General features: G+C 37.2%; 1 protein-coding gene across 1 annotated transcript; it reads left to right on the top strand.

Annotated features, from left to right (window-relative positions):
* Nucleotides 1–245: 245 nt before the first annotated feature.
* LOC141167222 (uncharacterized) lies at nt 246–11,274 on the top strand. The gene is made up of 13 exons (XM_073654669.1): nt 246–357; nt 570–608; nt 1,457–1,497; nt 2,918–2,980; nt 4,000–4,056; nt 4,145–4,195; nt 4,343–4,408; nt 6,219–6,249; nt 9,382–9,448; nt 9,636–9,714; nt 10,016–10,066; nt 10,177–10,209; nt 11,251–11,274. Exons 1-13 carry the CDS (start codon nt 309–311, stop codon nt 11,272–11,274), a joined length of 651 nt encoding a protein of 216 aa, XP_073510770.1. The 5' UTR covers nt 246–308.
* The last annotated feature ends 4,623 nt before the right edge of the window (nt 11,275–15,897 follow it).

Below are 15,897 nucleotides of genomic sequence, written 5' to 3'. Positions count from 1 at the left end.
GAATTACATGTATATATGATATAGGAAATTGTAATCTTCTGGCATCAAAACACATGCCTGAAAAAGAATACCACTGCGTCATATGTTCTTATGACAGGAAATTTGAGAGGCATCAAAATGGTAAATTTATGACAAATGGGAACATTTCATAACCTTGGCTGATGTAAAGGTCATGTTTAATGTCAGTGGGTGGAGACAAAGGTCTCATTCAAAGGTATAAATACAATGAGTCCTCAACATTGTCCACACCATTCCCAAGAAATCTTCAGATATTCCTTCTGAATAACCTACATTGACCATCATCCATAATGAAGATTGCAATTGCCTTTGCATTGGTGGCTCTGAGCTGCCTCTTTGGTAAGTACTTTTCTTAAACAGCAGGGATTCTTCTAGCATTACAATGTTGGAGAATCCTATGAGATATTCTTAGTGGAAATTTAGCCAAGATATAAACACTGATATGAACCTATTTTTCATATTAAATAATGCCACCAAATAATATAGTCTATATATTAATATTTTATGTAAAAATAAAACTCAACAAAATATGTTTAACATCTGTTGTGTAGATTCAGGAAATGCAATCCTCCCTGCTGGTGGAAAGAAAGGTGAGTAATGACTTCAATGAGATATTCTTATTTAGGTTTACAATTAGAAATTTTGTTTTATTTTTTTGTGGATTTTAAGCCTAAGGCAGGAGGGGCAGTTAGTGGGAGGAGAATGATAGTTTAAAGCTTGATTTATATATATATATATATATATATATATATATATGACTTTGTCATACATCGTAGTTAATTATGCTTCCCTAATCTTCTGAATATATTAATTACTTAAATAAAGACCTGCGTGTCTAGCTTTCTTGAAAAGGAAAAAGCATTAAAAATAGACAACGTACATAAGAAGCTAATGCTTGTTTGGAAGGCCGTGCCCTGTAATCTCTAACACCGCTTCTAAAGTTCCTCCTATCCGTTACTCCGTTTTCCAAGCACAGTGACATGGGGAGTTTAGTGGTAAGTCTAAGCCAAGCCTTCCTTGGCTTTCCTGTGATGGGGGATGTAAAAGCAGAGAAGGTGTGGGTTAGACTTAACAATGAAATCTACATGCTGCTGTGGTGACCATCTTGAAAGCAGTAGGAAAGGAAAGCTGGTCTGAGTGGAGGCCGCAGCAGAGACCAACAGAGGCCAATAAGAAGGGTGACGATACATGAGAAATGTAGAGTTACTTTGTAGTCCCAAGGTTGAGGAAGGCTTTAAGGCTCACATTTTTAGATACTCGCATGTTTCATATATCAAAACAGATAATATTTTTTGTCCAGTAACCATAGTGATCCCTTTTCCTTATCTAAGAATAAATAAAGCAAGGTAATAGGATGGACAATGGAACTATTTGCATATATACAGTATGTATTCTATTCTTTTATTTATTACATCTTATTTTGCTGTTTCATCAAAAGGGCCCATTATCCCAAGAGATTGTCTTAAAGACTTAATTACTGTAAGTATTTAAAAGCGTAACCTTATTTTCTCACATGCCTTAAAAATTTAAAGAGGTTGTCTGGGCGTGTGATATTGATGAGTTATTTAGTGGATAGGTCAGTAGTATTAGATCAGTGAGAATCTGCCATCTGCCACCCACACCAATCAGCTTATCCAGTAGCTTCCGGATGTAAATATTGTATTATGCTGAAAAATGTATCCATTTCAGAAGTCTAAGGCTATGTGCACATGATGCAGAAATACTCCGGATTTTTCCTGAGCATTTCTGTATCTCCCTGGCAGAAAAAACGCATGCGGATTGTACATGAGGATTGTACATGCATTTTTCCTGCCAGGGACAAGCGTAAGTGAAGCGTTCTTCACATGCATTTCCGCATGCGGGCTGACAAGCGCTTTCCAAGCGATTTTAGCATCACTTGGAAAGTGCTTGACAACTTGGTCACACTATATAAATCCATGCAACCGGCATAGATTTATATAGTGTGACCAAGTTAATAGTTGAAAAAAAAGATTAAAAATGGTAAAAAAAAACCCCATTATACTTACCTTCTGATGGCCCCCGGTCTTTTCTCCGCTGCGTCCGGTCTCTTATACGGCTCGCGGTGATGTGAAAGGACCTTCCATGACGTCATTTACTCATGTGACAGGTCATCAACATCAACGGTCGCGTGACCCGTCACATGACGAAATGACGTCATGGCAGGTCCTTTTAGACCATCGCGAGCCGTACAAGAGACCGGACGCAGCGGTGAAAAGACTGGGGGCCATCAGAAGGTAAGTATAAGGTATATTTTTTATTTTAATTCTTTTTTTTTTTTACAGATACTATGGTACCCAGGTCTGTAGGAGAGTCTCCTATTCTCCAGACCCGGGTACCATCAGCACATTGAAGCGATTCAATGCAAGTCAATGGCGGCGAAAACGCCGCGATTACACAAAATAATTGGTAGTGCTGCGGACTTTTCCACAATGATAATCCGCAGCGGAAATTTCCGCAGCATGTGCACAGCACATGCTGATTATCATTGGGGAAAATGTCAGACTTTCTACCAAGCATTTTTTAAGTGTTTCTGCAGCAGAATTGCCGCTGCGGAAACGCTTAAAAAACTCATAGTGGGCACACAGCCTAAAGGGGGTATACAAATCATAGCTAGTAATATAGATATAATCCGTGAATGTCCAACACCGATTACCTCTGCCTATCACCTAAATGAAGGGACAGCAGCCCCAATATGTCCATATAGTTGGGGCCCACTAATCAGGAATTGATGGTTTACCAAATACCGCCTCACTTCTAATGGTGGAGAACTTCTTTTAATGATGAAAGTCTAGTATTAACCAGCTTCATGTCATGTAGTTTGTACACTGCAAGATGATTATAATGTCTTTCTACTAATATGTATCATTATTTTTAATAGAAATCTCTACCCAAGTCCCTTTGGAGGCTCCAAGAATTGCTTTGCTTGTTCATGAGTGGGAGGGTATGTGATTTAAACACATCATCATAACATCAGCATTATATATCTTAAAAATGGTCACTTGTAACAGACATGCTAGAAAATAGACAATCTAGGTGTCTAAAAACAATTTTTTAGTATATTTTTATTAGCTCTTAGTAAAGTTTTTTTTCTCACAGCTTCTTCTTTGGGGAAATCCCATTAATTTGAGTACATTCACATGTTGTTACTATGCAAAAAACAATGAAAGTCAATAGGTAGAATGTATCAAAGCTAAGCATAGAAAAAGTCCAGCAATGCAGAATTAATCCCAGAAGACTTAATGGGAACCTAACCTAATGGAAATAAGATGCTGAAAGCCTATGCAGGGGATCATGTTGTCCCCGAGGTCCTGTGTCTAATCAAAGGCACATGTGACTATATTTAGTCTTCTATGAGGACAATGTTAAAGTTCAGCAAAGCCATATTGAGATAGTATGTTGCCATATTGAGATAGCATGGCGTCATTTTGAGATATCATGGCGTCATATTGAGATAGTATGGTGTCATATTGAAATAGCATGTCGCCATATTGAGATCTCATGTCGCCATATTGAGATAGCATGGTGTCATTTTGAGATATCATGGCGTCATATTGAGATAGTATGGTGTCATATTGAGATAGCATGTCGCCATATTGAGATAGCATGGCGTCCTATTGAGATGGCATGGCATCATATTGACATAACATTAACATGACATATATAATTGAATCGTTTCGAATTATGATTCCCGTTATACCACAAGAAAAGTAAAACATACAAATCAAACTTTCTTGTGGTGCAATAATAGTAATAATATAGCAATAATATATATTTAATATATAATAATATATGTTAATTAATAATAATAATAATAATAATAATGTTTAAGTAAAAAAGATGTCATTTGATATGTTATAGTAAAATCTATATTCTTATATTTTTTATATAATCTTTATCTGATGATTATGATGATGACCATGATTATGTTTTTAAGAAAATATATTTTTCACTTTTTTGCAGAAAACTCAAAATAAAGAACTATACAAGAAGTTCTTATGTGAACTGCACCAAGCTCTGGTGATGTTCTTTAATATTAATATATTATTTTTCATGATAAGTTGCACGACATAAAATGATGTAACAACTCTTTATTATACTTTTCCAGATCGATACAGGTTGTGCCGCTGATCAAATCCTGAGCCTTCCCCAATTCCTGGTATTTCAGTTACAAGCAATATCATAATTATTATTGTTATTGTTTTAATAGTAGCAGTTGAAAGTATAAGTAAATCTTGCTCATCATAATCACTTTCACAATATTAATAATAGTTTAATTGCTTTTTTGTTTATTTTTTTCTTTTAGGAAAAAGTTGGTGATGAAGTCGGAGAACTAGCAGAACAGATTGGATGTGAAATCTTTAAACTATTGGTAAGGTTTTACTAATATGATTTACTGATTAATGTTTATGTAATGAAGCAAGCATATGGCTATAGTATAATTATCCAACTAAATGAAGATGCTTTCATTATAATTATCTATATAACATGACAGGTTTCTTGTGAAGGTAATATTTTACCTATATGCTGCCACATAATACATACAGTGTTTCTCCCCTCCCTGACATTAGCTGTCCATGTATGCCGCTGGTCAGTGGCTTGTGTATGGAGGGAGATATATTCCCAGCAGATGATGGCTGTAACCATTGGCATCTAATGACTCAGACAGGACTCCCGCTATCATTCATCTGAGATGTGATCGCTTGATGCTTATGGCTTATCAAGGGTCATGGTATCTGGGGCTTATTGCCTACACGTCGGCCAATGTTGTGCTCTTAGGTCATAATAACATAGTAACATAGGTTGAATAAAGACCTAGGTCCATCCAGTTCTACCTTACTCCCCCAATTGTACTTCCTACACTAACATACTAACTTACTGGGACTAGGCCTCACAAATGTATTATTACCATTTTTATTATTGCTGCACTATAACAATTAAAAATGAACAAGGTTATCATTTTTAATCAGTTTTATATTTTGCATTACTCTTATGATTCTAGTAATAGTATTACTAAAATCCCTACGCCTAAATCTGTTGATCCAGAAGAAGACAAAAACCCCAGGAAACATTCAGCCAATTTGCATCACGGGGAAATATTCCTTCTTGACCCGAGAAAAGGCGATCAGTCCTAGAACCCTTGATCAAACCTAATTATGTAATTACTATTATTGTGTTAAATGTACTACTATAGGTGTAATATTTTGTCTAATTTCACTGTAGCCCACAATGTTATGTGTATCGAGGAAATTGTCCAGCTCTTTTTTGAAAACTCTTATAGTGTCTGCTATTACTACCTCTTGGGGTCGAGCATTCCACAGGCTGACTGCTCTGACTGTAAAGAACCCTTTCCTGGGTGCTGGAATCACCTTTCTTCCACCCATAATGAGTGCCCCCTGGACCTTAGTATGGTCTTTGGAAGGAATAAGTCATGTGCTAGTCCTTTGTACTGACCACACATATATTTATACATGTAAATGAGAACCACTCTGAGGTGTCGTTTTTCTAAGCTAAACAGACACAACTTTTCCAACCTCTCATCATATGAGGCCTTCCATCCCTTGTAATAATCTAGTTTACCGCTTTTGAACTGACTCTAACTTCTGAATATCCTTTTTAAAGTGTGGAGCCCAAAACTGGATCCCATATTCCAGATTTGGCCTCACCTGTGATTTATAAAGGGGTAACAGTACCTTGGGGTTGCGGGATTTTATTTCTCTTTTTACACATCCTAAAATCTTGTTTGCTTTTGCGGCTGCTGCTTGATATTGAGTACTGCTGCTCAGCTTACTTGTAACCAGAATACCCAAGTCCTTCTACTGTTCTGTAGTCCCGAGTATACGCCCATTTAATGTATATGTAGCAATAGAATTTCTCCATCCTAGGTGCATTACTCCACATTTATCTACATTAAACCTCATTTGCCAAGTGCTTGCCCATTCAGTCATCTTATCCAGATCGTTATGCAATATTGTAACGTCAAGATCAGATTTTAATATCCTACATAGTTTGGTGTCATCAGCAAATACTGACACTTTACTCTTAATCCCATCCACTAAATCACTAATAAAGAGGTTAAAAAGAATCAGTCGTATGACAGATCCCTGTGGTACCCCACTGCTGACTATATCCCATTTAGAGATCGTACCATTTATGATAACGCTTTATTTCCTATCATTTAGCTAATTCCTTACCCATTTGCATATACAGTGGGTACGGAAAGTATTCAGACCCCTTTAAATTTTTCCCTCTTTGTTTCCTTTCAGCCATTTGGTAAATTCTAAAAAGTTCATTTTTTTTCACTTTAAAGTACACTCTGCACCCCATCTTGACTGACAAAAAGAGAAATGTTGAAATTTTTGCAAATTTATTAAAAAAGAAAAACTAAAATATCACATGGTCATAAGTATTCAAACCCTTTGCTCAGTATTGAGTAGAAGCACCCTTTTGAGCTAGTACAGCCATGAGTCTTCTTGTGAATGATGCAACAAGTTTTTCACACATGGATTTGGGGATCCTCTGCCATTCTTTCTTGCAAATCATCTCCAGTTCCATCAGGTTGGATGGTGAACGTTGGTGAACAACCATTTTCAGGTCTCTCCAGAGATGCTCAATTGGGTTTAGGTCAGGGCTCTGGCTGGACCAGTCAAGAATGGTCACAGAGTTGTTCTGAAGCCACTCCTTTGTTATTTTAGCTGTGTGCTTAGGGTCATTGTCTTGTTGAAAGGTGAACCTTTGGCCAAGTCTGAGGTGCAGAGCACTCTGGAAGAGGTTTTCATCCAGGATATCTCTGTACTTGGCCGCATTCATGTTTCCTTCAATTGCAACCAGTCATCCTGTCCCTGCAGCTGAAAAACACCCCCATAGCATGATGCTACCACTACCATGTTTCACTGTTGGGATTGTATTGTGGCAGGTGATGAGCAGTGCTTGGTTTTCGCCACACATACCGCTTACAATTATCACCCGAAAGTTCTATCTTCGTCTCATCAGACCAGAGAATCTTATTTCTCATAGTCTGGGAGTCCTTCATGAGTTTTTGAGCAAACTCTACGCGAGCTTTCATATGTCTTGCACTGAGGAGAGGCTTCCGTCGAGCCACTCTGTCATAAAGGCCCGACTTGTGGAGGGCTGCAGTGATAGTTTACTTTGTGGAACTTTCTCCAATCGCCCTACTGCATCTCTGGAGCTCAGGCACATTGATCTTGGGGTTCTTCTTTACCTCTCATCAAGGCTCTCCTCCCACGATTGCTCAGTTTGGCTGGATGGCCAGGTCTAGGAAGACTTTTGGTGGTCCCAAACTTCTTCCATTTAACGATTATGGAGGCCACTGTGCTCTTAGGAACCTTGAGTAATGCAGAAATCCTTTTGCAACCTTGGCCAGATCTATGCCTTGCCACAATTCTGTCTCTGAGCTCCTTGGGCAGTTCCTTTGAGCTCATGATTCTCATTTGGTCTGACATTATTATTATTATTAATAATTTATAAAGCGCCATTGATTCCATGGTGCTGTACATAAGGGGTTACATACAAAATAAGAATATCACTACAGTAAACAGACTAACAAAGATAGACTGGTACGGAGGGAAGAGGACCCTGCCCTTTCGGGCTTACATTCTACGGACATCCACTGTGAGCTGTGAGTTTTTATATAGACAAGTGTGTGCCTTTCCAAATCAAGTCTTATCAGTTTAATTAAACACAGCTGGACTCCAATGAAAGAGTAGAACCATCTCAAGGAGGATCACAAGGAAATTGACAGCATGTGACTTCAGTATGAGTGTCTGAGCAAAGGGTCTGAATACTTATGACCATGTGATATTTCAGTTTTTCTTTTTTAATAAATTTGCAAAAATTTCGACATTTCTGTTTTTATTCAGTCAAGATGGGGTGCAGAGTGTACTTTAATGAGAAAAAAAATGAACTTTATAGAATTTACCAAATGGCTGCAATGAAACAAAGAGTGAAAAATTTAAAGGGGTCTGAATACTTTCCATACCCACTGTAGTTCCCCCAAGTTCTTGCTTCTGTAGCTTCAGTATAAGGCTGTTATCTGGTACAGTATCAAATGCCTTTGCAAAGTCCAGATAAATCACATCAGCCGCATTACCAACATCCAGATTTGCACTTACCTCCTCATAGAACCCAAACATGTTGGTTAGACATGACCTATTTTTCATGAATCCATGTTGATTATCATTTATTACATTATCTCTGTGATATAACTCTGCAGGTCATCTCTTATGATGCCCTCAAAAACTTTTCACACTACTGATGTCAGACTTACCGGGCGGTAGTTACCTGGATCCACCTTGATACTACATTGGCTATCCTCCAATCCTGTGGCACTACCCCTGTTACCAGAGAGTCTAAGAATATGAGATACAGCGGTTTGTCAATTACTGAGCTTAATTCCCTCAGTATCCGTGGATGAATGTCATCTGGGCCGGGGGATTTGTCAATGTTTAATTTGCTCAGTCGCAGGCGTACTTCTTTTTGTGTTAAACTAGTCATCTTGCCTCACATAAAAATGGAGAGAAAAGCAATCAAAAAGTTGTATGTATATCAAAATAGTAGCCATAAAAATTAGAAACTGCCCCTGACACAGCTCCATTGACTGGAGAAAAAAAAAGTTAGGGGTCTCAAAATAGGGCAATACAAACCACATTTCTATGATTTTTTTTTTACGTAAAATGCTGTATGAATATTGTATATAACATATAGGTTGTGTTCACATGTCGCATTTTGCAGCTTTTTGTCAATTCTTTCAGCGGTTTGCAGTGTTTTGCAACATTTTTTCATCAATAGAAAGTGAAGAAAAAGAAGAAAAAAATTGAAATAAAAGGGCAGGCATTTTTGCTGCTGTTCTGTAGACAAATGACATAATCCTCACCAAAAAGCAGCAAAAATGCATCAAAAAACGTGCAAAAATGCAGGAAAACCTGCCAAAAAGAGAACAGATTTTAGCTGCCAAAAAAATTTTTTCACAAACATAACGTGTGAACAGCCGAAATGTGTCACATCTAAGCAACAACAGCAGAATTGTGTTTTCTCTCCATTCCACCCCACAAAGAATATTTTCCCATTTTTCAGTGCATTATATGGTAAATTAAATTGTGGCATTCTGAGGCTCTAAGAATACTGAGAGGGAAGATCGAAAGCAGAAAAGCTGAATTAGATGAGGCGTTATAGGAGTAAATCACTCTTCGATCCCTACATGTATACATAATGTTAGGGACATAGGGCTCATGTATATGGATATATTTTAGCTCTGTTTTAGATTGTGACATGGGACTACAATTGAAGTTTCATATTGATTTACATGTAATTTTTTTCCTGTTCAAGTAAAGAAAACATTTTTGCCATGTTCCTCCGTATGCCATATGGAACAAATAAATGCTTCTAAGCGAGAGTATGTATGTAGGCATGGCGTCTGACAATACTTGCGTGGCAATACACTCTTTGTGGTGCTGTAATAAGGGGCCTGGCTGGGTCAGTGCACGAGTCCATATGCTCCCATAGAAAAAAATCTTCTAGAGGAAAAGATCTGCACGGTATAATTTAGCATTCAATCATGTCACCTTTTTCTTATTCCTTAGTATGCAAAGGCCTGAAGAGGTAAAATGGAGCACCATAGATTTCTATGGGCACAATATCATGGCACTCTTTCACTTAGAGGTAGTACTGGGGTTTAAAACAGTCTTACCCATAGTAATAGTGGAGATTAGAACTTTGCGGTTACGTTCCCTAATGCGCGTTTCGCGACCAATGACTTCATCAATTCTACATAATTGTATTATAATGTGTCCTATTGAATATTATATTAATTTCATTAAAATAAAGCTGATATACACACTACAGCACACCGTTCTTTTATTATCTATCATTATTATTATTATTCTCATCATCACTGTAGTATATAACATAAATGTCTCAATCACATGCTGTAAATTTAAAAAATGTTTCCATTGGCTTCCAGGAGGATCTAGGAGTAAGCAAATTAGTGCTGAATACTTTGTGTGGTCTTTTGGTAAGTTATTATCAATAACATGAAAACATTTGCAGTGTAAATATAAATGACCATCTTATTTGCAATCAGGTTAATTATTGTTTTAATTGGATATATGTATACATTTCTAGGGAGAAACACTTTTAACCTTGAGCCAGTCTCTGGTAAGTAAGACATTCATTTAAGTCTTAAGAAAATGCAAAAACTACAAAATTAGTGTTCATGATTCTGGTCTACAGACCTGTAATTTTTTCAAGCAATTTACACTGCATGTTAAATCTTTCTTAACAAAATGTCGGCTAATTAGGATTCTACTCTAATCCAGCCCTGTAAGAACGCATGATATAGCTGACTTACTGTACACTAAGTGTAATTAATCAGAGCCATCACTGAAGCTTCAGCATTTTGACTTATTACAACTTAAACCAACTTTTTTACTCATTCATTATAAAATGAAAGTTAATGAAAAATGGCAAAAAGAGACAATAAATTGTATCTATATAGTTGAAGTTAAACTCTTAAGGGAGATACCATACATTAATATAGATTAGGATTAAATTCTAGAAGTAAAAAAGAAACTAAAGAAATGAACTGGAATGTAAATTGATGTACATGTAGCTTTTAAGAGCATGTTCACATCTGGCCACTAAACAGAAAAGGAAACAAAGACCGAAACACAAAAGACTGAAACACAATAAGCAAATAGCCTGCAATAAATAAACAGTAATAGTGCATGAAAATAATATAGGGCACTTAGTTAATATAATTTTGATCAAAATAATGCAAAAGACATCCCACCACTTCACGGTGACCCTATTCGGCACAGTCCTATCTCTAATATGTAAAACCTCACCATTTGTCAAGTGACATGCATGTGGATAAGGGCTGAAAGACTGATCCTGGCTAGTAGACACACAGCCATAGTGAAGAAGATGAATAGAATTTCCAGCTGAAGGAGAAGGCAGGCCACACCTTTATATGCACTTGGTGCACACTAACTGAAAAAAAAATAAAAAAAATTAACTAGGATGTAAATTGGTGTGCATACAGCATGTAAGTGCATGTTCACACCTGGCCCCTAAACATAAAAAACAAGGACAGAAACACAATAAGCAAATACCCTGCAAAAAACAAATAAACAGCAATAGTGCTTGTCTAAGTATCCTATATTACTTTCATGCACTATTGCTGTTTATTTATTGCAGGGTATTTCTGTGTTTATTCTTTAAATTCTAGAAGTGTCAAAACAATGTAAACAATGTAACCCCTTATTTACTGCCAATATGTCTTTTCACAGTTGTCATTTAGAGTCACTATTCCTCAGCACCACCCTTGTATTGTGCTGAGAAATAATGGAATAGTGTCCCCCATGTCTGAGGATATAGTGAGTGTCAGCTGTGTATTACAAATGACACACTGCTATGAAGGCCACAATTGATGCAAGCACCAATCATGGTTGTATAACTCTCTAGATCCTACTTTCAATAATGATGGAAACATCTATAGGGTTAACAGAGGGAGGGATTGCCCCCTTCCACCACACTGGTGTGCTTATGGTGGTGGTAAAAAACCATGGCCAAGCATTGACTTTAGGGATTACCAGCTATGGTAGCCTGTTAAGTCCTGTCGACCACAGTTTTGCTCTTGTCTTAAGAGACGGGACACTGCCAAAAAAGAGGCTAAAGTGTCTGAATACTTTTTTGGGGATACTAGACAGAAATCTATGGTAAATGCGCAGCATGGAGCACAGAATAAATGTGAACCTGGCTTTATAAGTTATCAAAAAGTGTTATATACCAAAAATGGTACCAGTAAAGTATCAAATAATCCCCACTCAGGTCCATTAGCTGTAAACAGAAAAATGGGGTTACTGGTAGCACAATTGCTCTGTATAAATGACATTGCTTCCCTCAAAAATGTCTCCTGCCCTTCTCAGCCCTGCAGTGAGCTTGAACTACAGCGAACATCCACATGTATGCCATTATTTTAGGGAGGAGATACGCATAACAATTTGTGGGTGGGGGTGATGTCTCCAGAAGCACTTGCTAGGCACAACATTTAGGGCACAAAAATGACACATTTGCATTTTTACTTTGCATCATCCACTCCATGCTTACTTTTGGAAATCGAATTAGTCCACCCACATCTGCGCTCCAAAAGTCAAATAGTTCTCAAACAGTAGTTTTTGCCCATATGTGGGTTAATACCGCATTCAGGAGAAAATCTGTAACAAATATTGGGGTTAATTTTTTCCTATTATCCCATGTGAGAATGAAAAATTTGGAGCTAAAGTAATAATTTAGTGTTAATATTTTTGTGTTAATCCCTATGAAACAACTGAAGAGTTAAACTTCCTGATAACAGTTTTGATTACTTTGAGGGGTACAATTTTTAAAATATTATCACAGTTTGGGGTTTTCCAATATATAGGTCGCTCTTTTTTACTTTAATTGTGAATGGTTCCCTTAAATTTGCTGCTTAAAGGGGTTGTCCGGTCAAACCTGATAAACTCAGAGTGACTGCAGACTTATGAATCTGCCCACCACATGCACTGTGCACTGCAGGGATTCGCCGATTTCAGACCCAGGAACAGAGGGCATGTACGTGTTATACATACTCCAGGCCAGTGGGCGCAGCCTCGCTTCATACACTTGTATTAAGCCAAGGCTGTGCCCTGCCCAGTGATGCGGATGGCCAGTAGACGTGTCCGACTAGAGGGCATGGCCTCATTGCATACAAGTGTATGCAGAGCGAGGCTGCTCCCACTGGCCGGGGGTATGTATATACCCTCCGTTACCGGGTCTGACACTGGCAAATCCCCGCAGCACACAGTGCGTGTGCTGGGTGGATTCATAAGTCTGCAGTCACACAGAGTGACTGTAGACTTATTGGTTTTGACCGGACAACCACTTTAACTTTTAGGCCTTTTATCATCCTAAAAAAATTAAAGCGATATAAAAAAAATAATTCTTATCTAAAGTAGACATTTGGTAAATATTAGATATTAGCTGTTTTGTGCTGTATGACTATCTAGTTTAATAGTATAAAAATAAAAAATATCATTTTCAACATTTTCATCAAATTTCAGATCTTTTAATACATATAAAGAAATTATATCGATTTCAAGTTACGATTAACATAAAGTACAATGTGTCATAAAAAAACATTTTCAGAATTACTGAGATAGAAACTTTCCAAAGTTAATAGAAAGACTTGACATATCAGATTTGGTACTTGGTCACAAAGGCCTAAACTAGCTCTGTCACTAAGAGGTTAAGTTTATTGCTTAGTTGTTGTTTGCATCAATCTGAAATGAAAATTTGATAAAATGATGTGAGAATCATGAAGACTGGAATCTTCACAAATACTGCTAAAAATGGACTATTATTTTACTTTATAATTCAACTCTTATCTTTTTCATTTAACATTATTTATTATTATTTTATGTAACTAAGGCTGGCTTGAACGTGGGAGGTGATATCTTGAAAAAAATACCGATAGTTGGATAAAAAAAACTTCATGTGAGTACCTTATCTTGTATTGTATTGTATTGTATTGTACAGATATAACTTAAAACAGGACTTGGGCAATTTTCAAATTGTTTTTTTTTATGTTTATGTATTTAATAATGAACTCCTTAATATAATGTAAAAAATGGTAAAAAGACATAAATCTTTAATGAGATGTAAAAAGTATTCTACTAAATTATAATATACATTATTATTAGTTAAAGTAACAAGCCCTAATGGTAGTTACCATCCAATGACGTCTCCCCAGAATTTCTGTGTTAATATTAAAGAAGCACTCCCATCAAAGTTTTTATCTTAATGTATTGCAATCATCATTATATGGCACTGTGTAGAAACAAGAAATATCTTTCCCATGCATTTATCATTCCTCTCTTTAACTCTTGACCCAGCTGCTCGCTCCTCCCCCTGCCAGGGACTTTTGCAGTGACTTATGACTCATACAGGGAAAATGTACTTCCTTTGTCTATAAAGAACTTAGAAGGATTCAGCTAGTCAGTTGCTAATCATGTGATGTTATAGACCTAGTGGAAAAGAGAAGAATTAGCTGGGTAGAAGGGCCAAATGAGCAATCGTAAGTGCCATATAATATGATGAATGCAATATATTAAGAGGATAAAAATTTTGATGGGAGGAGTGCTTCTTAAATGTAAGTGTAATATCAATTTCATATGTATTTCTATGTATGTTCTGTAAATGTACATTTTGTAAATATATAAATGTAGTTTTTTTTTGTTAGATTAATATTATTCTTCATATTAACACATAATAATTCCCAAAATATTTTTTTCTTAGATTACAGATTTCAGCTGGAAAATGAAAGTTCAATAAAAAAAATCAAGTGATTACTATTGATAAAACACTAATAATTGATTGTGATTTGTGATCTTTAATAAATTTAGCATGCATTATATAGTGTCTGACTCCTTCTTTGTATTTACATATATATTTCTATATGATTTACATGTAATTTTTGCAAAAAAAACAAAACCTTTGGTTTTAGTAAAATAATAAGCTTCTGCAAGCTCACCAAAAACAACAGCAACAGATAAGACCCTCACAACATTAGACTAAAGTCAGCTGAGCCCACTGATATCAGCCAACAATCTAATTTGTATGAGAGCCTCTGGGCTCTCCCCTCAACAGAAGATTTTGTGGGTTCCTGCTTGTTAGATTTCATTTGACCAAACCTTTTGATAAGTCACCACAAGCAAATGAGTTTGTCTGCAGTTCTCTTATAGACTACAAAGGAATGCTAAGAAGAGTATTCCTTTATATGGGGGAGAATCAGAAGAGATATCTATTAGTGTTGAGCGAACATGCTCGACACTGCTCGGTACTCGCCCGAGCACCACGCTACTCGGGATGTTCGGCGATCACCGAGCATTTCCAGGTTACTCGGGCGGGAGCTCGGGTCTCCGCCCTGCATGTTTGGCGCTCTTTACAGAGCCAATGAACATGCAGGGATTGCCAGCCAGTCACTGTAATGCTGCAGCCATGTTGGTTGTGGGCATTACAGTGATTGGCTGGCCGCACAGCGTCACCTCGAGTATTTAAAACGGGGCGCCGCCATCTTGGACACAGTCGCTCCAGATTAGACAGTGTAGGGACAGCGCTGCTGATTTAGGGAGAGATATAAACTGCGAAATAGTTAGTGTAGGGTCTGTAAAGGCTGCCAGAACAAACAAACAGTCCTTTTCAGGCCTAATATCCATCCCAGCTACCAGGCAGGCAGGCTGTATAGGAGACACAGTGGTTATACCAGCAAACGCTGCATTGCAGTCCTGTGTGCTCCTGTTGCTGAAATTGCTGGACTTAGCAGCAGGTGTCGGGGGCCAGAAAAAATCCTTTTTTTTTCATCTAAATCCTCCTTATTTTTTCCTCCTTCACACTGTACAAATACCCGTCTTATTAACCTTTTGGTGTGTCCCCCCCTCCCCCCCCCCAAAAAAAAGCGTGTCTGTGATTTTTCAGACACAAATATAACTGTTGAAAATAGTCTGGTGTATGCTAGAGAAACAGAAATATTGTTTTGCACTTCCACGGTTCAAACCTCTTTATTATCCATTTTGGGCCATTTGTATCTAAAAAAAAAACAGTTTGAGTGTGTCGCTCACTGTTCAGCTGCAAATATCTCTATTTAAAAAAGTGTGGTATACCCCAGTAAACAATAACTGTGGTTTTGCCATCCCACGGTAAAAAAATCTCTAATATTCAGCTTTTGGTAGTTTTTTCCGTAAAGAAAAACAGTAGTGTCTCCTGACTGTTGTGACACAAAAATATATCTGTTGAAAATAGTCTTGTGTAGGCCCGACATCCCAGTGT

Source organism: Phyllobates terribilis, unplaced genomic scaffold, assembly GCF_046119375.1.
Source record: "Phyllobates terribilis strain yellow unplaced genomic scaffold, ASM4611937v1 Scaffold_11__3_contigs__length_659146591, whole genome shotgun sequence".
Taxonomy (NCBI): domain Eukaryota; kingdom Metazoa; phylum Chordata; class Amphibia; order Anura; family Dendrobatidae; genus Phyllobates; species Phyllobates terribilis.
The sequence above is the reverse complement of the archived record's forward strand: the minus strand, read 5'-3'. Positions and strand labels throughout refer to the sequence as shown.

Coding starts and splice junctions, on each gene's coding strand:
- LOC141167222 (XM_073654669.1), top strand. CDS start 309: ATGAAGATTGCAATTGCCTTTGCATTGGTGGCTCTGAGCTGCCTCTTT. Junction 4,196..4,342: donor TGAGCCTTCCCCAATTCCTG/GTATTTCAGTTA, acceptor TTTTTCTTTTAG/GAAAAAGTTGGTGATGAAGT. Junction 9,449..9,635: donor ATAAATGCTTCTAAGCGAGA/GTATGTATGTAG, acceptor CTTATTCCTTAG/TATGCAAAGGCCTGAAGAGG.